This window comes from Gastrolobium bilobum, unplaced genomic scaffold (assembly GCF_033153095.1).
Source record: "Gastrolobium bilobum isolate Gb01-03AN ecotype WA unplaced genomic scaffold, APGP_CSIRO_Gbil_v1 utg26896, whole genome shotgun sequence".
NCBI lineage: Eukaryota > Viridiplantae > Streptophyta > Magnoliopsida > Fabales > Fabaceae > Gastrolobium > Gastrolobium bilobum.
In genome coordinates, this window is record NW_026896222.1 from 142,285 (window position 1) to 166,582 (window position 24,298).

The 24,298-nt window shown below is 35.3% G+C and overlaps 1 protein-coding gene across 2 annotated transcripts; it reads left to right on the plus strand.

Annotated features, from left to right (window-relative positions):
- Positions 1 to 16,032: 16,032 nt before the first annotated feature.
- LOC133298323 (protein PSK SIMULATOR 1-like) lies at positions 16,033 to 17,872 on the plus strand. 2 transcript variants are annotated; one of them, XM_061497591.1, is made up of 2 exons: positions 16,033 to 16,609; positions 16,688 to 17,872. In XM_061497591.1, exons 1-2 carry the CDS (start codon positions 16,289 to 16,291, stop codon positions 17,759 to 17,761), a joined length of 1,395 nt encoding a protein of 464 aa, XP_061353575.1. In that variant the 5' UTR covers positions 16,033 to 16,288; the 3' UTR covers positions 17,762 to 17,872. The 2 variants fall into 2 exon arrangements, with proteins under 2 accessions (XP_061353575.1, XP_061353574.1); XM_061497590.1 differs by having other exon boundaries at positions 16,033 to 17,872.
- Positions 17,873 to 24,298: the final 6,426 nt, after the last annotated feature.

The window sequence follows — 24,298 nt, forward strand, 5'->3', positions numbered from 1 at the left end:
GATATTGTATTTTTGATACATTTGTTATTTTTTTTTTTACAATACTTTTGATCATTAAGACTTCTTAGCTATTTTGTTATGACAATGATGATTTGTATGGTTATAATTATTTTAAGTTTAAGACTAGCTTTCATTGGTAATATGACTTAGATGATTTATATTATGATGATTATCATGTATAAACTTTGTTACAAAAAATTCGAGATTTATTTTGAGATGAAATTAGGGACGAAATTTTTCCGACTCTAATAAGAACAAACAAATTTTGTCCGTAACAAGGATAGATAAATTTCGTCCCAACTAGAGATGGAAAAATTCCGTCCTTATTTGAGACAGAAAATATCCTTTCCTGATTTCGTCCCTATTAGGGACAGATATATTTTGTCCCTATTTGAGACGAAAAAACCCTAATTCTGTCCCTATTAGGGACAAATTATAATTTCCAATGGATCAAAATTGTTGACAATATTAGGGACAAAAAATATATATTAGAGATAGATTTTATTCCGTCTCTATTAGGGGCGGAACTAAAATTTCAATCCCAAAATATTAGCTAGAAGCTATTTATGGACAAAAATTTTCGTCTCTAATTTACTTAGGGACGAATTTATGACTTTTAGGGACATAAATTTTTCGTCCGTAATACCAATTTTTTTAGTAGTGATTATATCAGTAGTTAAACCTAATTTTGTCTTTTAGTTTGATAGACTTTCGATTTGGATATGGATTGAATTGTTGACAATTAGTTAGGACTTGTATTTGTTAATTATATTATGAAGACTTCGGATTTGTGTGTATCAATTATATATAAAATTTTTTTGTGAATTTTTCGTTATTGAAACAAATTCTAATTAAAATCTAAAAGACTAATCCAATTAAAACCAATAATGTAAATTGGATTAGATTATATCAATTTTTACATTTTGAATAGATTTGATGGCAATCCTTGATCAAATACCATTAAATGCTCTCATTAGCATGCGAAGTATAAGTCATACCCAACACCATTGTGCTTTAGCCTCTACGTTTTCAAGAGCTTGAGATACCTCTATCCCGAAAGTAGAGCCTGTGCTTAATTTTAGCATGATAACATTATATCATTGTTGATGTCTTGAAGTTGGGTGTTTAACTTTTTTCTGATAGCATTCATAATCAAATTTAATTAATCTTCTCATGATGATTTGGTTTGGATCAATTATTTTGATTGTCATCCTTATTCAAAAATTCCACATTGACCTGTGTGATGTTATTTCTCAAGTCCTGGCAGAATTCTATAGCTTTAAGTATCATATTGAGATTCCTTATTTGTTCAATATGAGATGTAACATTATATACCCATTGGAAAATGGTGTCCTTGTTAAGCTTGTTCTTTATCGAAGAAACAATTGAGGAATTGATACTACAATGAATATGCCTCTCTACATATAACTAGATGATTATCAAGTCTTGTTTGTGTCAACTCATTTAATTATTTTATTTGTCTCAAGTTAATTGTATCAGCTAATTTTTTGTCATATCTTAAATTTGAACCATTTACTAGAATTGCCACCTTCAATTTTTTTATATTTATTTTAAATTAATAACATTGCCAATACATGTCTTAAAGAACATTTAGATTTTGGAAGTATAGAAAATCAAAACGGAGATGAAATGTGGCAAAATGAAAAAAAATTCTTTCCTTTTGTTTTGTTGTGTAAAAAATGAAAAGGTTTTATTAAGACTTGGGACATGTTATTTTATCTACTTTTTTTCTACTTACTTTTGTCTACCACTTTCCAACATCATTAGATTAAAATCTCAAGAGGAGAGAGAAAAATAAAAGTTAGTTGAGATTCTGATTTAACAGTGTTGGAGAGTGGTAGACAAAAGTAAGCAGAAAAAATGTAGGTAAAATAACCTATGCCCTTAAGATTTAATAATAACAAACTATTTAACCATCCCAACTTTCAAGAAATTATCATTCTTATCATTATAAGAGAGAATGATAATTTTAATGAATATATAATCAAAGGTTTAATGAATTTGAGTTCTTTTCAACACACCAATACACACTCTAATCATTAAAAACAAGCACAGAGAAGCTGTTAGGATATGACCTAACAAGAAGAAGACAGAGAGCTTTAAGAAAGAAAGGAACGAAGTGTATATTTCTGATACCCATTCTCAAGTTACAAAGAACTATATATGTTCCTACTGAGTTTCCAATCCCTCCACGTATTACAGTTACTAAGCAAAAATTACACAAGTGTCCCACTATCTATACAGCTGTCCCACTAACACTTCAACATGTTATTCTTATTACACGTGTCCCATACACATCGTAAGCTAAACTACATAACCCTTCAATCTAACTGAAGGGTGTCTTTCCCTGGTTGAGTTCCGTCTTGTAACATTCCCTTCCCCTTCAAGCACGACCTTGCCCTCAAGGTCCAAGGAGGGATAACAGCGCCGTAGGTGTTCCTCTATTTCCCAAGAAGCATCTTCAGGAACCGAATTGGTCCATTGAATCAGAAGCTGATGCTGAGGATGTCCTCTGATATTGACCACGCGATCTGCCAAAACAGCTAGTGGCACTTGTACCGGTCTATTGTCCTCTGTTAATGCTGGAATGGGTACTGGTTGCTTATCTAGATTGCCACGAAATGGTTTGAGCAAGGAGACATGAAAAGTAGGGTGAATTTGGCAGTGAGGAGGTAACTGCAATCGATAGGCTACACTTCCTATCTTCTTTTCGATTGGATAAGGTCCAAAATAGCGTTTGGCAATCTTGTGATTAGCACGCTTTTCAACTGATACCTGCCTGTAAGGTTTCAATTTAACCCAAACTAATTCTCCAACTTCAAAGGAACGATCATTCCTATGTTTATCACTCTACATCTTCATTCGGTTGCGAGCTTGCAACAAATGGGCTTTGAGCCGTGAGAGGATCTCATCTCTTTGCACCAATAAGGCCTCAACTGCCTCCACCTTTATTAATCCCCTAGGACACGGAGGAATCTGCAATGGTTGCTTACCAAATACAGCAGTGTAGGGGGTCATTCCAATACTTGAGTGCACACTTGAATTATAATGAAGTTGTGCCCATCCCAAGAATTCTGTCCAACTCTTTGGTTTTTCATGGCAAAAAGAACGCAAGTATTGTTCAAGATATCGGTTAGTTACCTCGGTTTGACCATCCGATTGCGGATGATATGCAGAACTTGTGTGCAACGAGGTTCCACTCAACTTGAATAGCTGTGACCAAAACTGGCTCAAGAACACAGGGTCTCGATCAGTCACTATGGAACGTGGGAAACCATGAGTGTAAACTACTAGCTCACTAAAGAGCTTGGCCACCATCGCTGCTGTAAATGAGTGAGGTAGCCTGCCAAAAATAGCAAACTTTGACAGCCTATCAACTATAACAACAATGGTTGAATAACCGTGAGACATAGGTAATCCGACAATGAAATCCATTGACAAATCTTCAAATACTCCTTCTGGCATGGCTAGTGGCTGCAATAACCCACTTGGTTTGGCAGTCTCATACTTCACTTGTTGGCAAATTATGCATTGAGCCACAAAGTTCTTTACATCTTTTCTCATGGAACTCCAATAGAAGGTGGCGGACAACCTTAGAAACGTACGTAAAACGCCTGCGTGTCCTCCAATTGGGGAAGCATGAGCTTCATGAATTAAGTCAGGAATCAAAGAGGAGGTGGGACTTAACAAAAATCGATTATTATGGAACAAGACACCTTCTTTTACAGACAAGCAACTGTCCATTCCAGGATCAGTATTAATTCTCTGGTGGCATTGCAACAAATATGGATCCTGGGAATTCTGCTTCCTTATTTCTTCAAGGATGTTGAAAACCGGTGCTGAAATCATAGTATGCAAACCGCAATCTTCATGCAATCTTGACAAGGCATCTGCTACCAAATTACTACTGCCTTTTTTATATTCAATTGTGAATGAATAGCCAAGTAACTTACAGAGGTATTTTTGTTGTTCGTTTGTCTGTATAGTCTTATTCAACAATTCCTTTATGCTCTTATGGTCGGTCCTGATCACAAAAATAGAACCCAACAAGTATTGCCTCCAACGTTTCACAGCAGCCGTGATTGCATATAGTTCACGCACATATGTAGAAGAATTAGCCATCTTCACTCCCAGCTTTTTACTGAAGAAGGCTATAGGTCTGTCTTGTTGCAAGAGTACAGCCCCAACTCCACTATTCGAAGCGTCAGTTTCTATGGCAAATGGGAGAGAAAAATTCGGTAAAATCAATACTGGAGTTTTACTCATGGTCTCCTTCAATTGCTGAAATGCTAAAGCTGCTGCCTCTGTCCACAAAAATTCATCTGAGGCTTTTAACAAATCTGTTAAGGGAGCAGCGAGCATGGCATAATTCTTTACGAAACGACGGTAATACCCAGTAAGACCCAAGAATCCCCTCAATTGCTTCAAATTACCAGGCAAGGGCCAATCCAACATGGCTTGAATCTTCTTCGGATCAGCATGTACACCTTGATTGGAAACAACATGACCCAAATATTCAATGGACACAGCACCAAATGAACACTTAGACAGCTTCACAACAAATTTGTGTAGTTGTAAACAATTTAGGGCAGTCGCTAAATGCTTCACATGATCATCCATAGATCCACTGAAGACTAATATATCATAAAAAAAAAACAATTATAAATCTGCGCAAGTAAGGTTTGAACAACTGATTCATCACTGCCTGGAACGTAGCTGGAGCATTGGTCAGACCGAATGGCATGACTAGGAACTCATAGTGGCCCTCATGAGTCCGAAAAGCTGTCTTCATTACATCCTGAGGCAGCACCCTAATTTGATGGTACCCAGCCCTCAAGTCCAATTTACTGAAAACCTTTGCTCCTCCTAGCTCATCCAAGAGCTCATCAATGGTAGGAATTGGAAACCTATCCTTCACAGTGATGGCATTCAATGCTCCATAATCAATACACATTCTCCAGGTTTCATCTTTCTTGCGCACTAAGAGAATAGGAGATGAAAAAGGACTTTGAGAGTGTTGTATGAACCCAGCTGAAAGTAATTCATTCACCTGTCTCTCGATTTCTGTTTTCTGGTGGTGGCTATAGCGGTATGGCTTTACATTAACTGCCCTTGAACCTTCCTCTAGATGAATGGTATGATCCCTTCCACGAAAAGGTGGTAGTTCTTGTGGAATGTGGAATACAGTTTGGTACTGCCACAGAACATGCCACAATTTCCCAGGTATCACATCCTTGATAGCTAGTAATTCATTATCGGAATCTACAAGGCTGCTCTCTGCTTGTTGCAATAATGCAAGGCAACTCAGCTCTCTCCCATTGTTATGGACCACCACCTGTGCTGTTGCATAACCCTTTGTGTCTCCTTCCAATACAATTTGTCTCCCTTGCCAATTAAATTCCATGGAAGACTTAACATAGTCATGAGTGACTTTGCCAAGTGTCTCCAGCCACGGCATTCCCAACACAATGCTAAGATCACATAACTCTAGTACCCAGAAATCAATGACGAATTCATGACCTTGCAAATTAATCAGAACCTTGAGACATTTTTTATCAGTAGACAAAAATTCTCCATTTCCCAAGAAGACTCGTATCTTTTTGGAACGGGTCATGGGCAATTTCAAATCACATGCTACTTGTCTATTTAGGAAATTATGAGTGCTCCCAGAATCAATCAACACAGGAAACTCACAATTCTGAATTGTTGTGGTAAAAACCAAGGATCGTGTGCCAGAGTGGTCAGGCAAAGCATGTAGTGCACCCTCTGGAGGATTCTTAGTGGTTTTGGTCGAATGCCACACAATTTCCTCCTCCTCTTCCAATCCATCTTGAACTTCATCCACATCCCCCACCATCAGAAGCAACTTATTCTTACATCTGTGCTTAACATGCCATTTCTCCTCACAATAATAACAAAGTCCCAATTCACGCCTTTTGTGCAAATCTGCATGGGAAAACTTCTTCATATTTGTAGGAGCAGGTAAAGCCAATACTGGACTAGATGCATTGAACTGAGGCACCGTGGGTTTAGGAAGGGTTATTTGAGGTACTGAAGACGTGCTCAGAGAGGCATTCCCTACTTCCTGAGAAGGAAAAGACTTCGAACCAAATTTCCTACCACAATTAGAGAATGAAGCGCGAAGCTCTGTATGATGATCATCATAAGCCAATGCTTGTTGCATCGCCTGATGCAACGTTAATGGTGACCTGAGTTGCACTGCGCTTCGTAACTCAGGTTGGAGACCGGACACAAAAAAACTCAAATACAAATCATCATCAAGCCCTGGTACCTGATTGAGCAATATCTCAAATTGCTGTATGTATTCACGCAGTGTACCCAATTGAGTCAATTTAGAGAGTACTCCCTTCAAATTTGTATAAGCAGAGGCTCCAAACCTTTCACGCAATAACCTCGTCAATGCATTCCAAGAACTGATCAAACCGCTGTTATACATCCACTGGTACCATCCAGCTGCCATGCCTTCCATACGTAACCCCGCCATAGGAACTTTGAACTCCTCGGGAATTTGCTGAAGAACAAAAAACAATTCTGTTCGAAAAATCCAGTTGTTAGGGTCTACACCACTAAACACCGGAATCTCTAAGCGAATCGCCTTGGAAATGTTTCGTGCATCCAATTGTGGTGGAATCGGTGGAGTGCGAAAAAGAGGATCTCGATTGCGTGCATCCATGGCCAGAACGGTGGTATTGAGTTGCTGTAATTGAGAAACCATGAGCGCTATCTGATTCTGATAATCATCCAAACGCGTTTCCACACGGGAAAGTTGTGATTGATTGTCATCCAAGCGCGTATCAACACGTTGTTGGAACGAATTGAATTCCTCGGCAAGATCCTGGACACGCATTTCGTCGAACAGGTTGGGTTCAGATGAAAGCACCAGTTGTTAGGATATGACCTAACAAGAAGAAGACAGAGAGCTTTAAGAAAGAAAGGAACGAAGTGTATATTTCTGATACCCATTCTCAAGTTACAAAGAACTATATATGTTCCTACTGAGTTTCCGATCCCTCCACGTATTACAGTTACTAAGCAAAAATTACACAAGTGTCCCACTATCTATACAGCTGTCCCACTAACACTTCAACATGTTATTCTTATTACACGTGTCTAGGGGTGGCAATTTATGACACGACCCGCCAACCCAACCCGAACCCGACACGAAATTTTCGTGTTCGGGTCAACCCATTTATTAAATGGGTCGTGTCCGGGTTGAAGAAAAACAACACGAAAAAATTCGTGTCGGGTTACAGGTTAACCCGCAAACCTGCCGACCCGCAAAATTATAAGGATGTTCTGGTAATTTTATGTCATGGTATAAAAACTAAATGTTAGGGTTTTAACTCTTCTCTCTCTTCACTCTCCGCGGCCCAACCCTTTTCTCTCTCACTTCCAAAGTTCAAACACTCAGCTACTGATCTTTCTCTCTGTTGGCGATCTCTCATATGTCTGCAAACCTTCTTCCACCTCAACCAAAAGGTACGCATACTGTCCGCAAATTTATTAAGTCTTCTTTCATTTTTTTGCTTTATTCACTTTTGTCGTTTTATATATATATATATATTTTTTTTTTTTTGTTCCTGACTTCCTGCGAATGAAATCTATACCCACCGTTGCTTTACTGAATATATATATATATATATATATATATATATATATATATATATATATATATATTCAATGGATCATGTTTCACGGATTCAATTTAATTTTCAAAATTTGTGAGTAACCCACCGTATATTGTTATGCAGTTTTCACAGGTTTCAATTTTAAAATTTTCTTTTTAAAATAAAAATAAAATAAAATAATATATCACATTCCTTTGTTATGCCCACCGTATGGCTGTGCTGGTTGTTAGTTATTTGGGTTTTATTTGTTATATAAATTTCTTATCTATATTATTGTTATTATTTGTACATGTAGATGGATTTTGAATCACAAAACAACGCTGAAATGATGGACCAGGAGGTTGATGTTCGAAATGCAAATGTTGAGGATGCTAATAAAGTCGGTTCGTGTCGGGTTCGTGTTGGGTTGGGTCGTGTTGTGTGGTGTAAAAACAGGTTGTACTCAAATTCGGGTTGTATCGTGTCAACCCGTTTAATTAACAGGTCGTGTTCGGGTTCAGTTTTATAACACGAATTGTTAATCGTGTCGTGTTCGGGTTTAGCTTATTCGTGTTCGTGTCAGAACCAGGTTGACCCGAACCCGACCCATGAACACGAATTGCCACCCCTACACGTGTCCCATACACATCGTAAGCTAAACTACATAACCCTTCAATCTAACTGAAGGGTGTCTTTCCCTGGTTGAGTTCCGTCTTGTAACAGAAGCCTTTCGCATTTGTATTACATATATATTGTTAACATGTAAACATAACCATGTAATGCACCATATTTATAATGGAAAACATTTAGAAAAAAGAGAGGGTAATATATACTTTCCAATCTCTTCAAAGTTTTGATCCATTAGCAACACAGTTAACAATAATTTCTTTCCGTCTTTGTCAAATGCAATACTATAAGATAAACAATGAACTACTCAAAGCACATACGCCCAATACACTAGGGCTTACAAAAGCACTTTTCAATATGCGACACCAAACACTTTTTTTTTTAATCAAATATTTATCACTATCACTGAAAATCATATATTAACATCAGATAGTTTAGCTAGATTGTTATTATCCAAACCTTCTATATAAGATTATAAGGACACTTAAGCCAAACAATAAAAGGACTGCATAACCCTAAACCCTACTCTTGTAAATTTAGATAATCAAAAATATTTTTGAAGGGCCTAACAATAGCTAAGCATAATCCATTTACCATTTTCTCGCGTGTGCTGTGGTTCATGCACGTGGGTCTGATTGAATAATTTGGTCTACCACGTATGTCTAATGATGATGACATACGTGCACAATATAGTTCATCAGTGGGGCCAAAGGAGAAACAAAAAAGAAAAAGAGATGGGTTGAAGAATGGTATGAGGAATGAGAATCATTCCCTCATTTGCCATGTTTCTTCGTTCAGTCTTTTTGCTATTTTTATTTTTTTTTAATTTGAGGACCATTTTCTCAAAGGAATGTCTACCTAAAGTGGAACAAAACTCCTTTAATTCTGATAAATAAGATGACATAATTCATTAACAGGTGTTTCCCTAGCTTCTCAATATTGCCATGCATATCCCCCATTAATCCCCAAACAAAGTATACATCAATAAAAAAACAAATTAGTCAAATTTTTATTTTTATTTATAATAATTCTCTCATGACTTGCTTTAAGTCATTTTAAGCCTAAATTTCTAAAAGCATTTTTACTTAGTGGGATATCAATATGGCACACATTGGTCACCATTATATATATATATATATATATATATATATATATATATATATATATATATATATATATATATATAGAATTTTATAAAAGTTATGTTGTAGGAAAAGTGATTGTGTTATGTTATAGAGATTCGTTTTCCGTGCTATAGTTTTTTTTTTTTTGCGCTTCTAAAAATGCTGGCCCCACAAAATGTTGTGTGTGTAGGAAATTTTTTGTTGTCATGTTGCATGATGAATGCAAATCCCATATATATATATATATATATATATATATATATAGAGAGAGAGAGAGAGAGGGGCGCGGGGCGAGGGGGGGGGGGGGGGGGGGGGGTTATTACCTCCTTCGTATTTATGTCAGTTTTTAAATTGAGCATTATTTGTAAAAAAATTTCATCATATAATTAGGGGTCACCCTCTTTAAAATTTATAGAAGTATTTAGTTTGTGACTTGTGAGTATGATTTCTATTTTTCTAGTCATATGATTAGATGTAACTTCAAACAAAAATATATATATCTTATAATTTCACCCGCTCAAAAAATTTCTGACTCGCCATTGACTCCAAACTGAAGATGATTACACAAATATGTTTCTTCTATAACCAAAGTAACGATGAATATTATATAATAAGTTTCAGCATATGATTAAACAGAGGAATTAATACAGCTAATCAATTCTTAGGTCAACTTCTATACTGTATTTGTCAATATCTCATTAATAATACTCATTAATAATGCAAGATGAGGAAATCACATGAACTTATGAATGTAATGTGAACACATAATACATATTAGACCCATAATTAGGGGCTAGAAACAATCGAGTCACATAAGTCAACTTCAACATATGAATTTAAAATTCTTTTAGTTCATTAAATGATGGTAACTCATTTGGCGCATGAGAGCTGAGCAAGTAGGGGTGAGAACATATGTTCAATCCTCCATAGTACCATCTTTGTGAGGGATTTAAAACCTTAATCATGAATTCGTCCCAAACAAGATTGCCTCCCGTGGAGGATACATGTGATTTATATCTAAAAAATTAATTTTTTTTTATTCAGTTGAAAAAATTTAAAATTGTTTATTCTTCAATGTTCTTTGTAATTTCTATTTTTCTAACCACTGGGACTCAACAATTATTGAAGAACATGCTAAAAGGTAAATCCCTTCTCCTTCACCATTTTAGTAAATCAATATTATATAGCTCCCAACCAACTATATAATGATAATGGTTAATTAATAAACCAATTTTATTATGTAGCATGAAGAGACACTCATCAATGAGATTTCCTAGAGCCGAAAGTGTGGTTGAAATGCTTAACGGATGCTAAGATTTGTTATTTTCCCATAGCTCTCACACTAATATGAGGTTTGATTGTGTATGGATTTCTTTAAACATTGGTGTCCCTATCGCAATGACATCATCTATTGCTCTTTGAACTTCTGGAAAATTAGAGTAATCAAGAGATGCAATGTTCTCAGGACCTAAAGTGCCATAAACATCATACAACATCATCACCCACTTACAAGTATGTTAGAACACTTCACATTTCTCACCCTTTAAGAATATATGCTTTTGCATAGCATAAATAGAGACTTAATGAACACATAGCAGCTAGTTTTGACCTTAAAAAAGGCAATTTGCTCATCATTTCTTGCTTGGATAATTGGTTGTCTTCGTGGCAGCATGCATGGTTGCTATAGCCCCACGCATGGTGCAACATATATACACTATTTTGAGTGATTATGAATGTGCACCCAAAGCACTCACTCCCCCTTCCCATTTTCAAACTTGGTGGGTGCATTGAAATTTTGTTTGGGTCACTGTTATGCGGTTAATTGCAAGGCCTAAAACTAAAAGCAAAACACAGTGTAAGTGTGTAACACAGAAACCTCCAATACTAAGGTGATTTCAACATCAAAATGGATGGTGTAATATTTATTTCTGTTATTGAAAGTTTGAATTACTCTTCAACGTTCAAAGAACATTAATATAATTATAATTATATATTAACATTACTATTCATTCTTTTTGGCGTATATATCTATGTAGGATTTTATTAATCTCCTTTTACATAAGATAGGTATCTTATGTTATAGAGAGAAACTAAGTGGGTCCCACCATTACAAAAAGAAAAAAGAAAAAAAAAATGAGGTGCGAAAATCGAAGTGAGAGAAAATGAGATAAGTTACCTTATGTAAAAGGAGAGTAATATTTCCCATTTATGTATGTGTATTGACGTAAAAAAATAGTTGCACAGCAGAAATAGGTTAAAATATATTCTTATCCATATATATCATGTTAATTTTCAGTTTAGTCTCTTTGTAGAAAAGGTTTTAAATTTAATTTCTAAGCATATAATTGTTTCCAATGGTGTTCTTGTCGTCTGTTGTTGTTATAAATTTATAGTACCGTAAGATTAACATGAAGATACTGTGAAGTAAATGGATCAATTTGAAAATATCCATCACATATAGGTACCAAATATGTATTATTTTTGGTTTCTATATACAAGATGCTCATTTTTTATTTGGTTCCTAATTCCTATACTTCATTATGTAATGACATCAGAAACATACAGTGAGGATCAAATTTAAAATAATAGTGCGTATGTGAATTAAATTGAATTCGCTTTTCATACTATGATTAAACTAAAAATAAATGTCAGGTATAAAGTCAAAAAGTATATTTCAATTAATTAAAAAAAATAATAAATATGATTGTTGCACACAACAACAATCTCGCGAGTCTAATAAAGTTGAAGGTGGTCGGCAACAATCTCGCAAAAGTATTATAAAGTTGAAGGAGAAAAACAAAAGGAAAAGAAAAATTAAATGGATGAGAATATGAGATCATAGTTTTGAGATTCAAATGTTATGTCACATTAATTATTAATGGACAAAAGTGAAGTGGATATAAGTGGAAGAATTCATGAATTCAATGCCTCAAGATTTTAGGTTAAGATGTGATGTCGGACCTACTTAATATGGTGGTGTAGCCTTAACCAATTGGTGGTGATTCCCCCGCCACGAATTTCTCTTGGACTCACCTGACAATGTGAATTTTTTTTTTCAGCGGTGAGAATAACTTTTGAAACACACACACACATATATATATATATATATTAAGGAAATAGTTATATTTGCAAATTTTTTGTTTACAAACTAGGGAACAGATCAACTTACCACCAAAAAATTTACAACTCTTACAACCAATTTAATCACCGTTGATTTTCGTCAATCTAACGGTTATAATTTATTGAAAATCAATAACATTTATTGTGTCACATTTATTAATTCTCAATAAATTATAACCATTAGATTGATGGAAATCAACAGTGATTAAATTGGTTGTAAGAGTTGTAAACTTTTTTTGTTGTAAGTAGATCCTCCCCCTACAAACTATATTATGTACTCCTCGAAGTACTAAGTTACACTGTGCACTTCTGATAATACATAATGTAATTTGTAAAAATTTATAAACGGATCCTTCACGATATTATAATCATTAATAGCTTTTTTGGGCTTCTTACATATACTTCATATATAACCCAAAAACAGAGAAGCGTAGCATAACTTGCATGCTAGTATACTCATATCAAAGATGATACAAGGGAAAATTTCTATGTAGCCTACCAACGTTAATTGTATGCATTATTATCTTTGTATATTTATAAAGAAGTTGTTTTTCATCTTTAAATTCTTAACATTCCGATCACAAAAAACAACCTTTCCAAAAAATTTCGTTTTTCTTTTTAATCAAATATATAAGCTGTTAAGATCAGAACTGGTAAGTGGTCTTATTTTTAAGTTGGTCAGATTCCCAAAACTATTAGGAAACTTCCTTATGTTGAACATTACTATATTTTACATGCAATATATGGAAAAATGAGCAAGCAGTGTTGTCTCTTATCCTCCTTCGCTAATCCCCACTTAGAGAAGAAATCTTCCCTTTCACTTTTTTATGGGAATTGTCTAATATTCTGCTCATTGTTCCATTAACTATATATGATTCATATATGTTTCTGTGATAGGTTAATATGATCAGATGTACTTGGGTACTTGGATGTCGGTAGAGAATCTAATATCTTCCTAGATTTTGCAAATGGGGTGCTAGTTCATTGCACACACACAAAAAAACAAGTTAAGATCCATATTCTTTGTCTTTCAAATACTATCCCTTGCATTCATTATAATTGAATACTGATTAACATTATCTTGGTGATAGTAAAATCAGATTCCGATTACAAATAAAGATTGAGTCAATTAGTCATTCTTCACATGACAAGTGTTACAATTCTAGCTTGCAGTCAATGAATGCAAGAAAATAGGGAGGCTTCTTTTTCCAAAATTTTCTTGGATACATCTATTTTCTCTGGGATTTAGCAAAGTTAATTTTGTTGTTCTTTCATTGCATATCCCTGTGCTTCTGGTCATAGGCTACCCACAAATACATGAGAAATGTATTATGCAACTACCAAACACACGTGAATCAATTGGTAAATGATTGTTTTAACTTCGTTAGTGGTCATAAATTCAAATCCTTAGGAACGCAACTGTAATAAAACTTGATAGAGAAAGCTTTGTTGCGAATGTGATTTACTTTAAGCTTTGCAGTTGTATTAAAATGTACTAGAAAAAATTGGATGCACATTAAATTGAGGGAAATTTCAGGATAATGAATGTGAGAAAATAGATTTGAGGCAAGCACAAACCAGTTGTCTACAAATGAAAAAAATAAAATAAAATACTTGCTGGTTTCCCAATAATGTAAGGCTCTTTTATTTTTACCATTGTGTACAATTTTTCATCCCATGTGCAGAAGGGTGAGTAAAAGGGTATAATAATAGAACTGGCACTCTGTCTTTCTTGGACCAGAAGAGAAAATTTATTCAATGTGTTAAATCAAAGAGGGAGGGAATGCATGACCTTGCTTTCTCTAAAGGCACCAATATCAATGTAGAATGGACTCATGGATGCCTATTCATTTTCCGACAACTCAACATAGAAATCCTTCACTGCCCTTCCATTGGTTGGCTAAAGACATGGCAAAGTTTAAAAAGAAAAAACCCTTTGGAGATCATTTATTAGAATAACACCCCTTCTTCCTTCATGCCCTTCAATGCCTTCACTCTAACTTTACTGTCTTTAATTACATGCATTGCTAGCTTGCACAAGAGGTGAGCTTAAAGTAACGGTAACGTTGTTCTTTGTGATCAGAAAGTCATGGATTCGAGTCTGGAAAATAATCTCTTTACAAAAAGAAATAAAGATAACACTATATAATCTACCCTCACTGTCGAAATTTGCCCTTTGTCAACTTGCACAAATTGACTTTCCCTCACAACTTAATTACCAAAAACTGCATAAAAAAATTGCATTCTAGATAAAAAATCTTTAGAGCATTTGATGACTCCCAATTTCTATAAACCTGGCCAGCACACCTTTCCCACTATCCATGTGACGTGAATGAGTGAGCTAGTGGAGGGGTTTTCTTTATATTTCCACCACCAAAAATCAGCACTATGTCTATGCTATTCTGAATTGTATCATTCTTTAAGGCGTACGCCACTATCTAGATGTTTTTATTGCCTTTCTGCATCTCATAGCTATTCCAAGTCAAACATAATCAATTATCCACACTAAGCACTGCTTTCTGACAAATTGACATTACTTGTTTGCTATATAATTATTTGATCTATACACTGTTCCAAACGCAAAACATTTCTAACATAAGCTTTATTAGATGTCATACTTTGTACGCCAAATTTGGATGGATGTGAAAGTGATATTTAGTTGCACAAGCATTTGTGAACAATTATAGTGGAATTTAAAGTGTTATATATTGGATTATGTTTTATTTTCCATGATGATTTCACAATTCTTGAATAATTGAATTTGCTATAACAGAGTGGACCTTGGACCTCTAATTAAGTATTAAGATACAAGAAATAGCAGTCAATGGAATTGATGAAGGATCTTTGGACCAATGGAGACAGAAATTTTTTAAGCCAAAAAATTGAGAATTCTACAGCTAATTATCACTAACTTAGTCTATGAGATCACTAAACTGTCAAGTTTTCTTTTCCTTTCTTTCTTTCTTTTTCTTTTTTAATTAGGTATGCATGATGCATGTGAGAGGGAGAAACGAAATTCTTAATTAAAACATGAAATCACAGAAAAGAAACAAACAAATCAATGTGAACAAAAATATAAATTTCAAAAAAAGAAAGAGCCAATAATGACATGACCCTTTACCCTTATAAACTATAGCAGCATCTAAGAAAAAGTGTTTCTATGCATCCAAACACAATAGAAAAGGTCTCTTTTACCAACTAAGAAATAAAATAATACAACAAAAGTTTTTCAAAACCCAAAAAAGTTAAATAAATCAACCAGGTGCATAAACACCAATCCCCACACCTTCAACACCATTTATAAAGCAAAGAGCTTCATCATGAGTGAAGCTTCTACGCGCTTTTGTAGCGACTGTATCTTAACCAGAATTGACACTAAACCAATCAACCCTCTGACGCCACAATCTACCATACCCAGCCACTACAAAGTGCATGTGGCTCTAAACTTTAAATACTTATCCACACTTGAACTCTTTCCCCTCTCTTTCTAATTACCCCTTTATACACATTCTGGTGTCACACTCTCTTTTATCCTCATATCTCTCTCTCTCTCTCTCTCTCTCTCTCTTAACTGAAGCAGCAACGCCAGCATCTATCTTTCAATTATTTCTCTCTTTCTCTTCCATGCATCTTCACAAACACATGGTGCTCGTTACTTAGCTCTACCTCAAACCCATCGAAATCCACATACCCACCAAGGAAAAACTACGACCCATTTCACCAACGTCGATATTCTTCTCTTCCCTAGAAGAAAAATCGAATTTTTCCATGGCCCTCGAAACCTGGCTCATCAAGGTGAAAACCGCGTTATCAAACAGCTTCGACTCTGTTCGACCCTCGAAGCCGAAGAATTTGCTGCTGAAGAAACCGTCGTTGTCGTCGAAACCGAAACACGTCGGAGTTTTGTCCTTCGAGATCGCCGGCGTGATGTCGAAGCTCCTCCACCTTTGGCAATCCCTCTCCGACGACAGCATCATTCGCCTCCGAAACGACGCCATCGCCATCGAAGGCGTTTGGAAGCTAATCTCAAACGACGAGTCGTTCCTCCTCGGCCTCGCCGTTGCCGAGTTCGCCGACACCCTCCGACTCGTCGCTGACTCGGTCTCCCGACTCAGTCACAAGTGCCACGACCCCACCCTCCGATCCTTCCACCGAGTCTTCACCGAGTTCGCTGACTCGGGCCGTGACCCGCACTCATGGACCCTCACAAGCTCCAAGGAAATCGAAGCAAAGCACAAGAGAATGGAACGTTACGTGACCCACACGGCAACGCTGCATAGAGAAATGGACGAGCTTTCAGTTTTGGAAAGCGCGTTGAGAAAAGCACTTCACAACAACAGCAACAACAACAACAATGATCACAACAATGATGTTTGTTCACTTGGAGGGAAGGAACACCAGAAAGTTTGTGATTTTCAGCAGAAGATTTTCTGGCAGAAACAAGAGGTGAAGGACCTAAAAGAAAGATCTTTATGGAACAAAGGTTTTGATGCCGTTCTTCTGTTGCTTGTGAGGTCTATTTTCACTGTGTTAGCAAGGATTAAGGTTGTTTTCGGAATTGGACACTGTAAACCTTGTTTGTCTCGTAGTTTGTCAGCTTCAGCTACTGTTTATCCCTCTGATCAAAACCCTACTTCTTCTTGTATCTTTGTTTCTGGGCCATTGAAAAGCTCAAAACTTGAGGAGAATAAGGAGGATTTGGGAAGTGGGTTTTTTGAGTCTAATTGCAAGTTGTTGAAGCCACCACCAAGTACATTAGGTGCTTCAGCTTTGGCTTTGCACTATGCCAATTTGATTATAGTGATGGAGAAGATGATAAAGTCACCCCAGTTGGTTGGTGTTGATGCAAGGGATGATTTGTATGCTATGTTACCAAGCAGCATAAGATCATATTTGAGGTCAAGGTTGAAAGGTGTTGGGTTTTCTGCTTGTGATCCTGTGCTTGCTGGTGAATGGAGGGATGCATTGGGGAGAATACTTGGGTGGTTGTTACCTTTGGCACATAACATGATCAAGTGGCAGAGTGAAAGGAGCTTTGAGCAACAGAATTTGGTTCCAAAGACCAATGTGTTGTTGTTGCAGACTTTGTTCTTTGCAAATAAGGAGAAGACAGAAGCTGCCATAACTGAGCTTCTTGTGGGGTTAAACTATATTTGGAGGTTTGAGAGGGAAATGACTGCTAAGGCATTGTTTGAATGCACCAATTTCAATGGCTTGTTAAGCTTGCGTAAACCCAGCTAAGAAGATGGGTTTCTTTTTTTTTCTTTTTCCTTCCTCTTTGTGCCTTAATGAGGGTTCTAATTTTGTCTCTTTTAAATTTTATGGTGTTTGATTTTAGATAATTGAACTAAGTTCAGATCCTTGAGGGTTTGTTTTGCTGCTAACCCAGGTCTGTATATGGAATATAGATGTATGTAAATGGTATATGAATTTTGAGTCAAACCTCCAAAGAAATGCATGGGCTTAATTTCATGATTCATAGATTCCGTAATCATGTGAAAATATTCCTAAAGTTCCGTAATAATTTTATATATCATCAACTACTATGTATTGATACTTCAATTAGTGGAGTTTAATCAATTTATTGTTGTTAGTTTAATCAGCTCTATGCGGTTCATGTGTTGAAGTATTAAACTACGAATTATAATCAATCCTCCCATATCTTGGTGACATTAATTTCATACATATATTATTCAGGGTGGAGTGGACCCTAGCTACTATTATTGAAATTAATATTTGAATGTAGCTAGAATAATTTTTTCTACATCTCGCATGGAAATTGGGAGGGGAGAGGGGACATTTCGCCCCTCTCTTGTTACCAGATTAAAGAGGAGGGGTTTATATAATTGCAAGAACAAAATTTTGATGGATTGTTGGTATAATTTTTTTTATATTATTTAATGTTATCTTAATATTTTATTTAATGAGTATAATTATATTAATTAATACATTAAATGTTAATAACATGACAATTCATCTTTAATGGTGGTGAATTGATTATTTCAGTAAAAGAAAAAGATAATTAAAATTGGCAACGACCAAGAGAAATTGAAGATATGACTTGTTAAAATCTTTGAGATAATAAGTTAATTAAACTGGCAAATCAAAGATTTGAATCCTGAAATTGCCACTTTGGAGAGAGCTTTACTTAATCACCATCCCTAATATGCAAAGTTAGTCCTATAGCTTTTGAAGTTATTTATAAAGTTGAAGACCTAAAATTAAATATTTTCTTATCTATAGACATAAAAATAGTTATATAACACACAAGCACATGAATATTGCTATAGTCCCCCACCCACACCATTTATTTTTATTTTTTTATTCAAGCATTTGAGATCCGAGCATATTCATTGAACTCCAAGCTCATTGATTAACAATATAAGAGTCAAGTTAGTTAAGCGGTAAAATGTATCATTTTTTCAAGCTGCTCCTAGGTCTCCCCTTTATGTTACTAAATTTCTCTCTCTCTCTCTCTCTCTCTCTCTCTCTCTCTCTGTGTGTGTGTGTGTGTGTGTGTGTGTGATTATTTTTAGCTGTTTTTTTTTTAGTGCTTTTTCCTCTCTTGTGGTGCTTTGGTTTTCTTTTTCAACGTTTTGCTAATAAGGGATGCTGTGTTCTCTCTATTTTTCCCTTACCCTTCTTACACTTTTTAAATTTTTTAATAATTTTGTCATAGATCTAAAAGATCTTGAATTTTTTTTTTTTTGGTATAAAAAGATCTTGATTTTTAAATAGATTTTAAAATGTTGGTTTCGAATTTCTTGATCTATGATGCTCTCAAAGTTGGCCTGAAGATGCGTAATATGAGAGAGAGGGAATATTGGAACAAAATTCTATTAGCCATAGTGTAAGAAAGAAATATTATTTGCAGCAAAATCAAGCCACCCTATCCGATGGAGATCACTGATAGCGGTCGCATACTTTGAAATTATATGTATCTAAGACTTTTTAGTTCTAATGAGCAAAATTACAAATAAAAAAGATGTGATATAAAAATCAAGGCCATGGTGCAAGAAAGAAATATTATTTGTAACAAGAATAAGATGCCCCAAGCTCAATGAAGAAAACTGGTGTAACTTGGTGGAAAGAAGAAATATTGCTTATAATAAGATTAAGACACTTTGAGTTGAATGGAGAAAACTAATGTAACATGATGATTCGTCTCTTTTATTTTTCTTAATTTTACTGGTAAGATTTTATGAAGAATATAATATTTTTTTATTAGGAGTTGTTCGGTCCTGAAAATACCGTATTGCTATACCGTATGGTATGCGTTCAGAGATACTGTATAAACTGATGTATACTTGGCTTATAGCCGATGTCCCAATCACTGCGCACAAGCAATAGGCTTATAGCCAAGAGGTGGGTGTGTGCACAGTGTGGACAGTATTCGTAAATAGGTTAAAAGTGTTTACCTGGGGTCCTTAGCTAAGCTCTTATTTATAAGGATTACTTTCTTAGGATTGAGCCTTTTGAGCTTTCTCAAGTGCAATAAGATTTAACTCCCTTTCTGTTGGGATGTGATCCTTATCTTATCTTGTGCCTTTTGGTTGTTGAGAGACTTATGACTCTATCTCTTAGTAGATTCTTGAGTGGGTAGTTGGGATATGATATTCATATCCATAACAGAAGTGATCTTGAATGCATCCCGAAATATAAAAATCATTAACAACTTGAGATTATATTGTTTTACCTGATATTAGAGTATATGTGATCACGTAGTTATAAGTTTGATATTCATCACATTTTATTTTCTAGTAAAATTAAATTAGTACATATGCAAGCTTGATACATTGTCCATCCTTCAAGGTATAAATGAGGTAAATATCCCCATTTACATTAACATTGTTAAGGCAATGTGGTTTAATTGTTTGATTAAATTAAGCAAAAGCATCTAACATCTTATTTTATCGTTCATATTCGTTGTGGTCTTGAAAGGTGTCCATTTTCTTTTTTGTAGACCGTTTGTTCGTATCCTTTGTTATTTTTTAGTTTCAATTTTTTTTTATGAACTTGAGGGAGACAATCGCCTCTTCTAGCCTCTCCATGAATCCACTGGTGATCTCTTGTATATATATATATATATATATATATATATAAAATTTTTTTCTTCATTTTCTGACCTTTTATTTGGCCATGCCTAAAGAGTTCATCGAAATTAAGATGGAACATGACTTTATTTCCTCTATAACTAAATAAACTTAAGTGAAAGAAGAAAATAAGGGAACATTTTGAACATCTTGAGATCTATGAAAAGAGGTTCTCAAGGCATTTGACCATTGTTGCCCCCATGTGGTGGTGGCAACTTGATGCAAGTGGGCCGAAACATGAGTGAGTTACATGATATGAAATGCAATTGCAACTCCCCAGTTCCAAGCCAGTCCAAAGAATTGTAGAATCCAAGTTGGAAAGCCCTTTTTATCTCGATGCAATCAACCACAATCTGCCAATCTATATATATAGCAACAAAAGTTCATCTCTACTCACATTTATCGTGAATTAACATTAGAGTTAAGTTTTTGAGTTTCATTTTAATTCACTTTCTATCATTTAATCACGTACATGAAAGATAAAAAAGAATTCGATTTATGTACTTCATTAAAAGAATAACAATGCTATTTGATGAAGTTCTTTTTTACGAAAGTTATCATTATGGGCGGAGAGAACTATGTGATCATAGTCAATTTCTTTACATTGTAAAAAAAAGAAAAAAGTAAACTCTTTCTATCTAATGATTAAAAATAGAAGTATGTTATATTTACAAACTGCACTATATACTACGGGTAGTATATGCTCAAATAGTATACTATGATGCACGGACACGGACACGGGACACGACACGCCGACACGTTAATTCTAAAAAATGTCATATTTGGACACGTTGGGACACGTTTTGATATTAAATAAAATTTTTAATATATATAATATGATTTATATTTAATACATATAAGAGTCCATAATAAGTCATATAACCAATTAAATATTTAAATTTCATAACATAAATATAAATAATTTTTCGTAGCTTGTTAATTTTTAATGTCAAATTTTATAACAGAAAAAAATTAATTTATAAATTATTTCTTTTATATTTAGTTAACAAAATAAAATTAAGATTTAAAAAAATAAAAAAAAACAAAAAAAAAATGTGTCCGAGCGTGTCCCCAAATGTTGACCGCGTGTCGGACGCGTGTCCGAGCGTGTCGGAACGTGTCCGTGTGGACACGTGTCCGACACGTAAATTTCAAAAAAATTTGCGTGTCGGTGTAACGGAGATAGTATATATTACCCGCAGTACATAATATAGTTTGTAAACAAGAAATTTGTAAATATAACTCTGCTTTTAAAAATAAAGTATAAAGAATTATGAAGTCTATTAAGGAAGGGAAACTTCCTTCAAGGGAATCAAGAGAGTCCCTTAAAGTGTCAACTTATTTTACAAATTAAATTGAATTTTAATCCATTTAAAATCTTAAATTTAAAAATAAGTTTCTAACAAAATATATACTCTACAACAAAACATTAGTTATTTGTTGATGATTTTTAATTTTGATCATTTATTAGTATTAAAATTTTAACTAATATTCAATCATGTAATGTAATGGCACATCATAATAACTTACTAGCATATTCAAGTTCTCTACATTAATGAAAAATCAAAATCTTTGTCGATAACTATGGAACTACACGAGGCCTATACTCTAATAGGCCCAGTTAGGGGTAGCAGGAAAAGGAAGCTAATGCAAGTAAAGGAAAGAGGCATTAATTGTTATCAATCCTAATACAACAACAATGAACCTATGCACGGGCCTTCAGAAGAGCCACCAAAGGTCCGGAATTCCAATACCCTTAGGTAAAACCTATAAGTAAGAGGTAAAACCTATTACCTTTAGGTATGGACACCTTTAATCTCTTACTATTATGTTGTCATTGTGCACACATACAATCCATTTGGCTAACGTCATTACTATCAATGTATAGTGATCTACTACCCTCAAAGGCATATAATCCATAAATACCTGAGAAAGCATATAGATCCGATATTAATCTTACTAGTCTTGGACTAGACATCTCTATCTTCAGTACAGAACATTAACATCGTCTGTGGGAAAAGTAAATTCCTACTCTAACAACAAAATATGGTGAATACCAGGAGTAATAGCAATCTGCTGCCGCCTCGACAAATCCTATTTTGATGGAGGTGGATTAACCTCCCAATGAACCTGATAGCGGCAATTCACCTGATTATGATGTTGTACGCGTCAGTGACGCCATCTCGGACACGACTTCCACCTCGGTACCCAATCCTTCGGGTCAGCCAACATCTCACCAACCTACTCTTATGCCACACTAGTAGCCCCCGACTGCAGATGTAGATACTCGACTGCACAAAGCACCCTCAATTCCATCTTACGAAGGCTGGAGGAAATGGAAAATCGCAATCAACTCCAGAGACAGGAGGATGCTAGCAGGATGCAAGAAATGGAAGAGCGATTGCTGCAGTGGAGGAATCTAGTGCGCTCTGAAGGCCAAGTCCGAGGTGAAGGACATAGAAGAACAGAGAAAAATAGAGACGCTCACCACGGCAAAAATGCCGATAACAATGTTGAGAATGAAGCCAGAAATGAAAATGAAGTGGACAACTGGCTCTAGTTTAGGAGCAATGATGGCCAAGGTAGAGATGATCAGAGCCTAATTGTGAATGATGACCAAGATCAAAATGACGACAGACTAAGGAATGTGGAACAAAACCGAAGCGAAGCTGGTCGCAACCGGGATGTACAGGTTCATGGCCATGGTGAAGCAGGTACATATAGAAGAAAATATCGTAAGAGGTAGTACAACAATAGCCCTTCCACGGATGAGATCATGAACGCGCCTTTCCCAGAATAATTTGACTTGGCATATTTGCCAAAATATTATGGGAGCCAGGACCCCTCGGCCAACATTAACAATTTTGATACATATATGTATATAAAGAAAATTGACGAGCCGATCATTTCCCGAATATTTGCAACAACTCTGATGGGAGTCGCACAGACATGGTTCTCGACACTGTCGGTAAACTCAATTGGATCGTTTGAAGAGTTCGGAGACAAGTTTCTGCTGAATTTTGCTATAAGCAAGAAGCACCCAAAGTTCGAGCTCCAATTAGGAAAGATGGTACCCGACAGGTTCCATGATTACAAGAGAATATTCATGTTCACCTAATTCTAGTCGGGTTGGACGAGTCATCTTGGCTGGCAAAATCAATCTACAAGGACCCAGTCAGAACGTTGGAAGAGTTCAGAGCCCGGTCGAAGAAATACTTGGAGATGGAGCAGATGAAGATAGCAAATGCAATAAGTAAAGAAGCTAAGGGCCTAAGAGCGTGTTTGTTTCGCCTTCTAAAAAAAGTAACTTTAATATCTTCCTTATTTTAAAAGTACTTTTTATAAAAGTTAAAGCTATTTATATTTTTATAAAAATATTTAGTTTTTGAAAAAAATATTTGGCTTTTGACTTTTGCTTTTTTTAGAAGTTAAAATTTTTAGCTTCTGAAAAAAGTAAGTTTTTGACTTTTTTGTGACTTCTGTTTTTTTTAAAAGCAGACATCCAGATGAACTAAAAATGATAAGTGCTTTTTTTCAAGAAAAATAGCAGCTTTTTGAGGGGGGAAAAGCCCATCCAAACGGGCCCTAAGTTGGAGAAGGAGAAGCCTAACTAAGAATGAAAAGAAACGACATGGAAATAAGAGACATTCCGATTTTTTAGGTAGAAACTAAATGAACATTTTTG

Bases quoted from the DNA above. Each gene is read 5' to 3' on its own strand.
- LOC133298323 (XM_061497590.1), top strand. From the start codon at position 16,289: ATGGCCCTCGAAACCTGGCTCATCAAGGTGAAAACCGCGTTATCAAAC.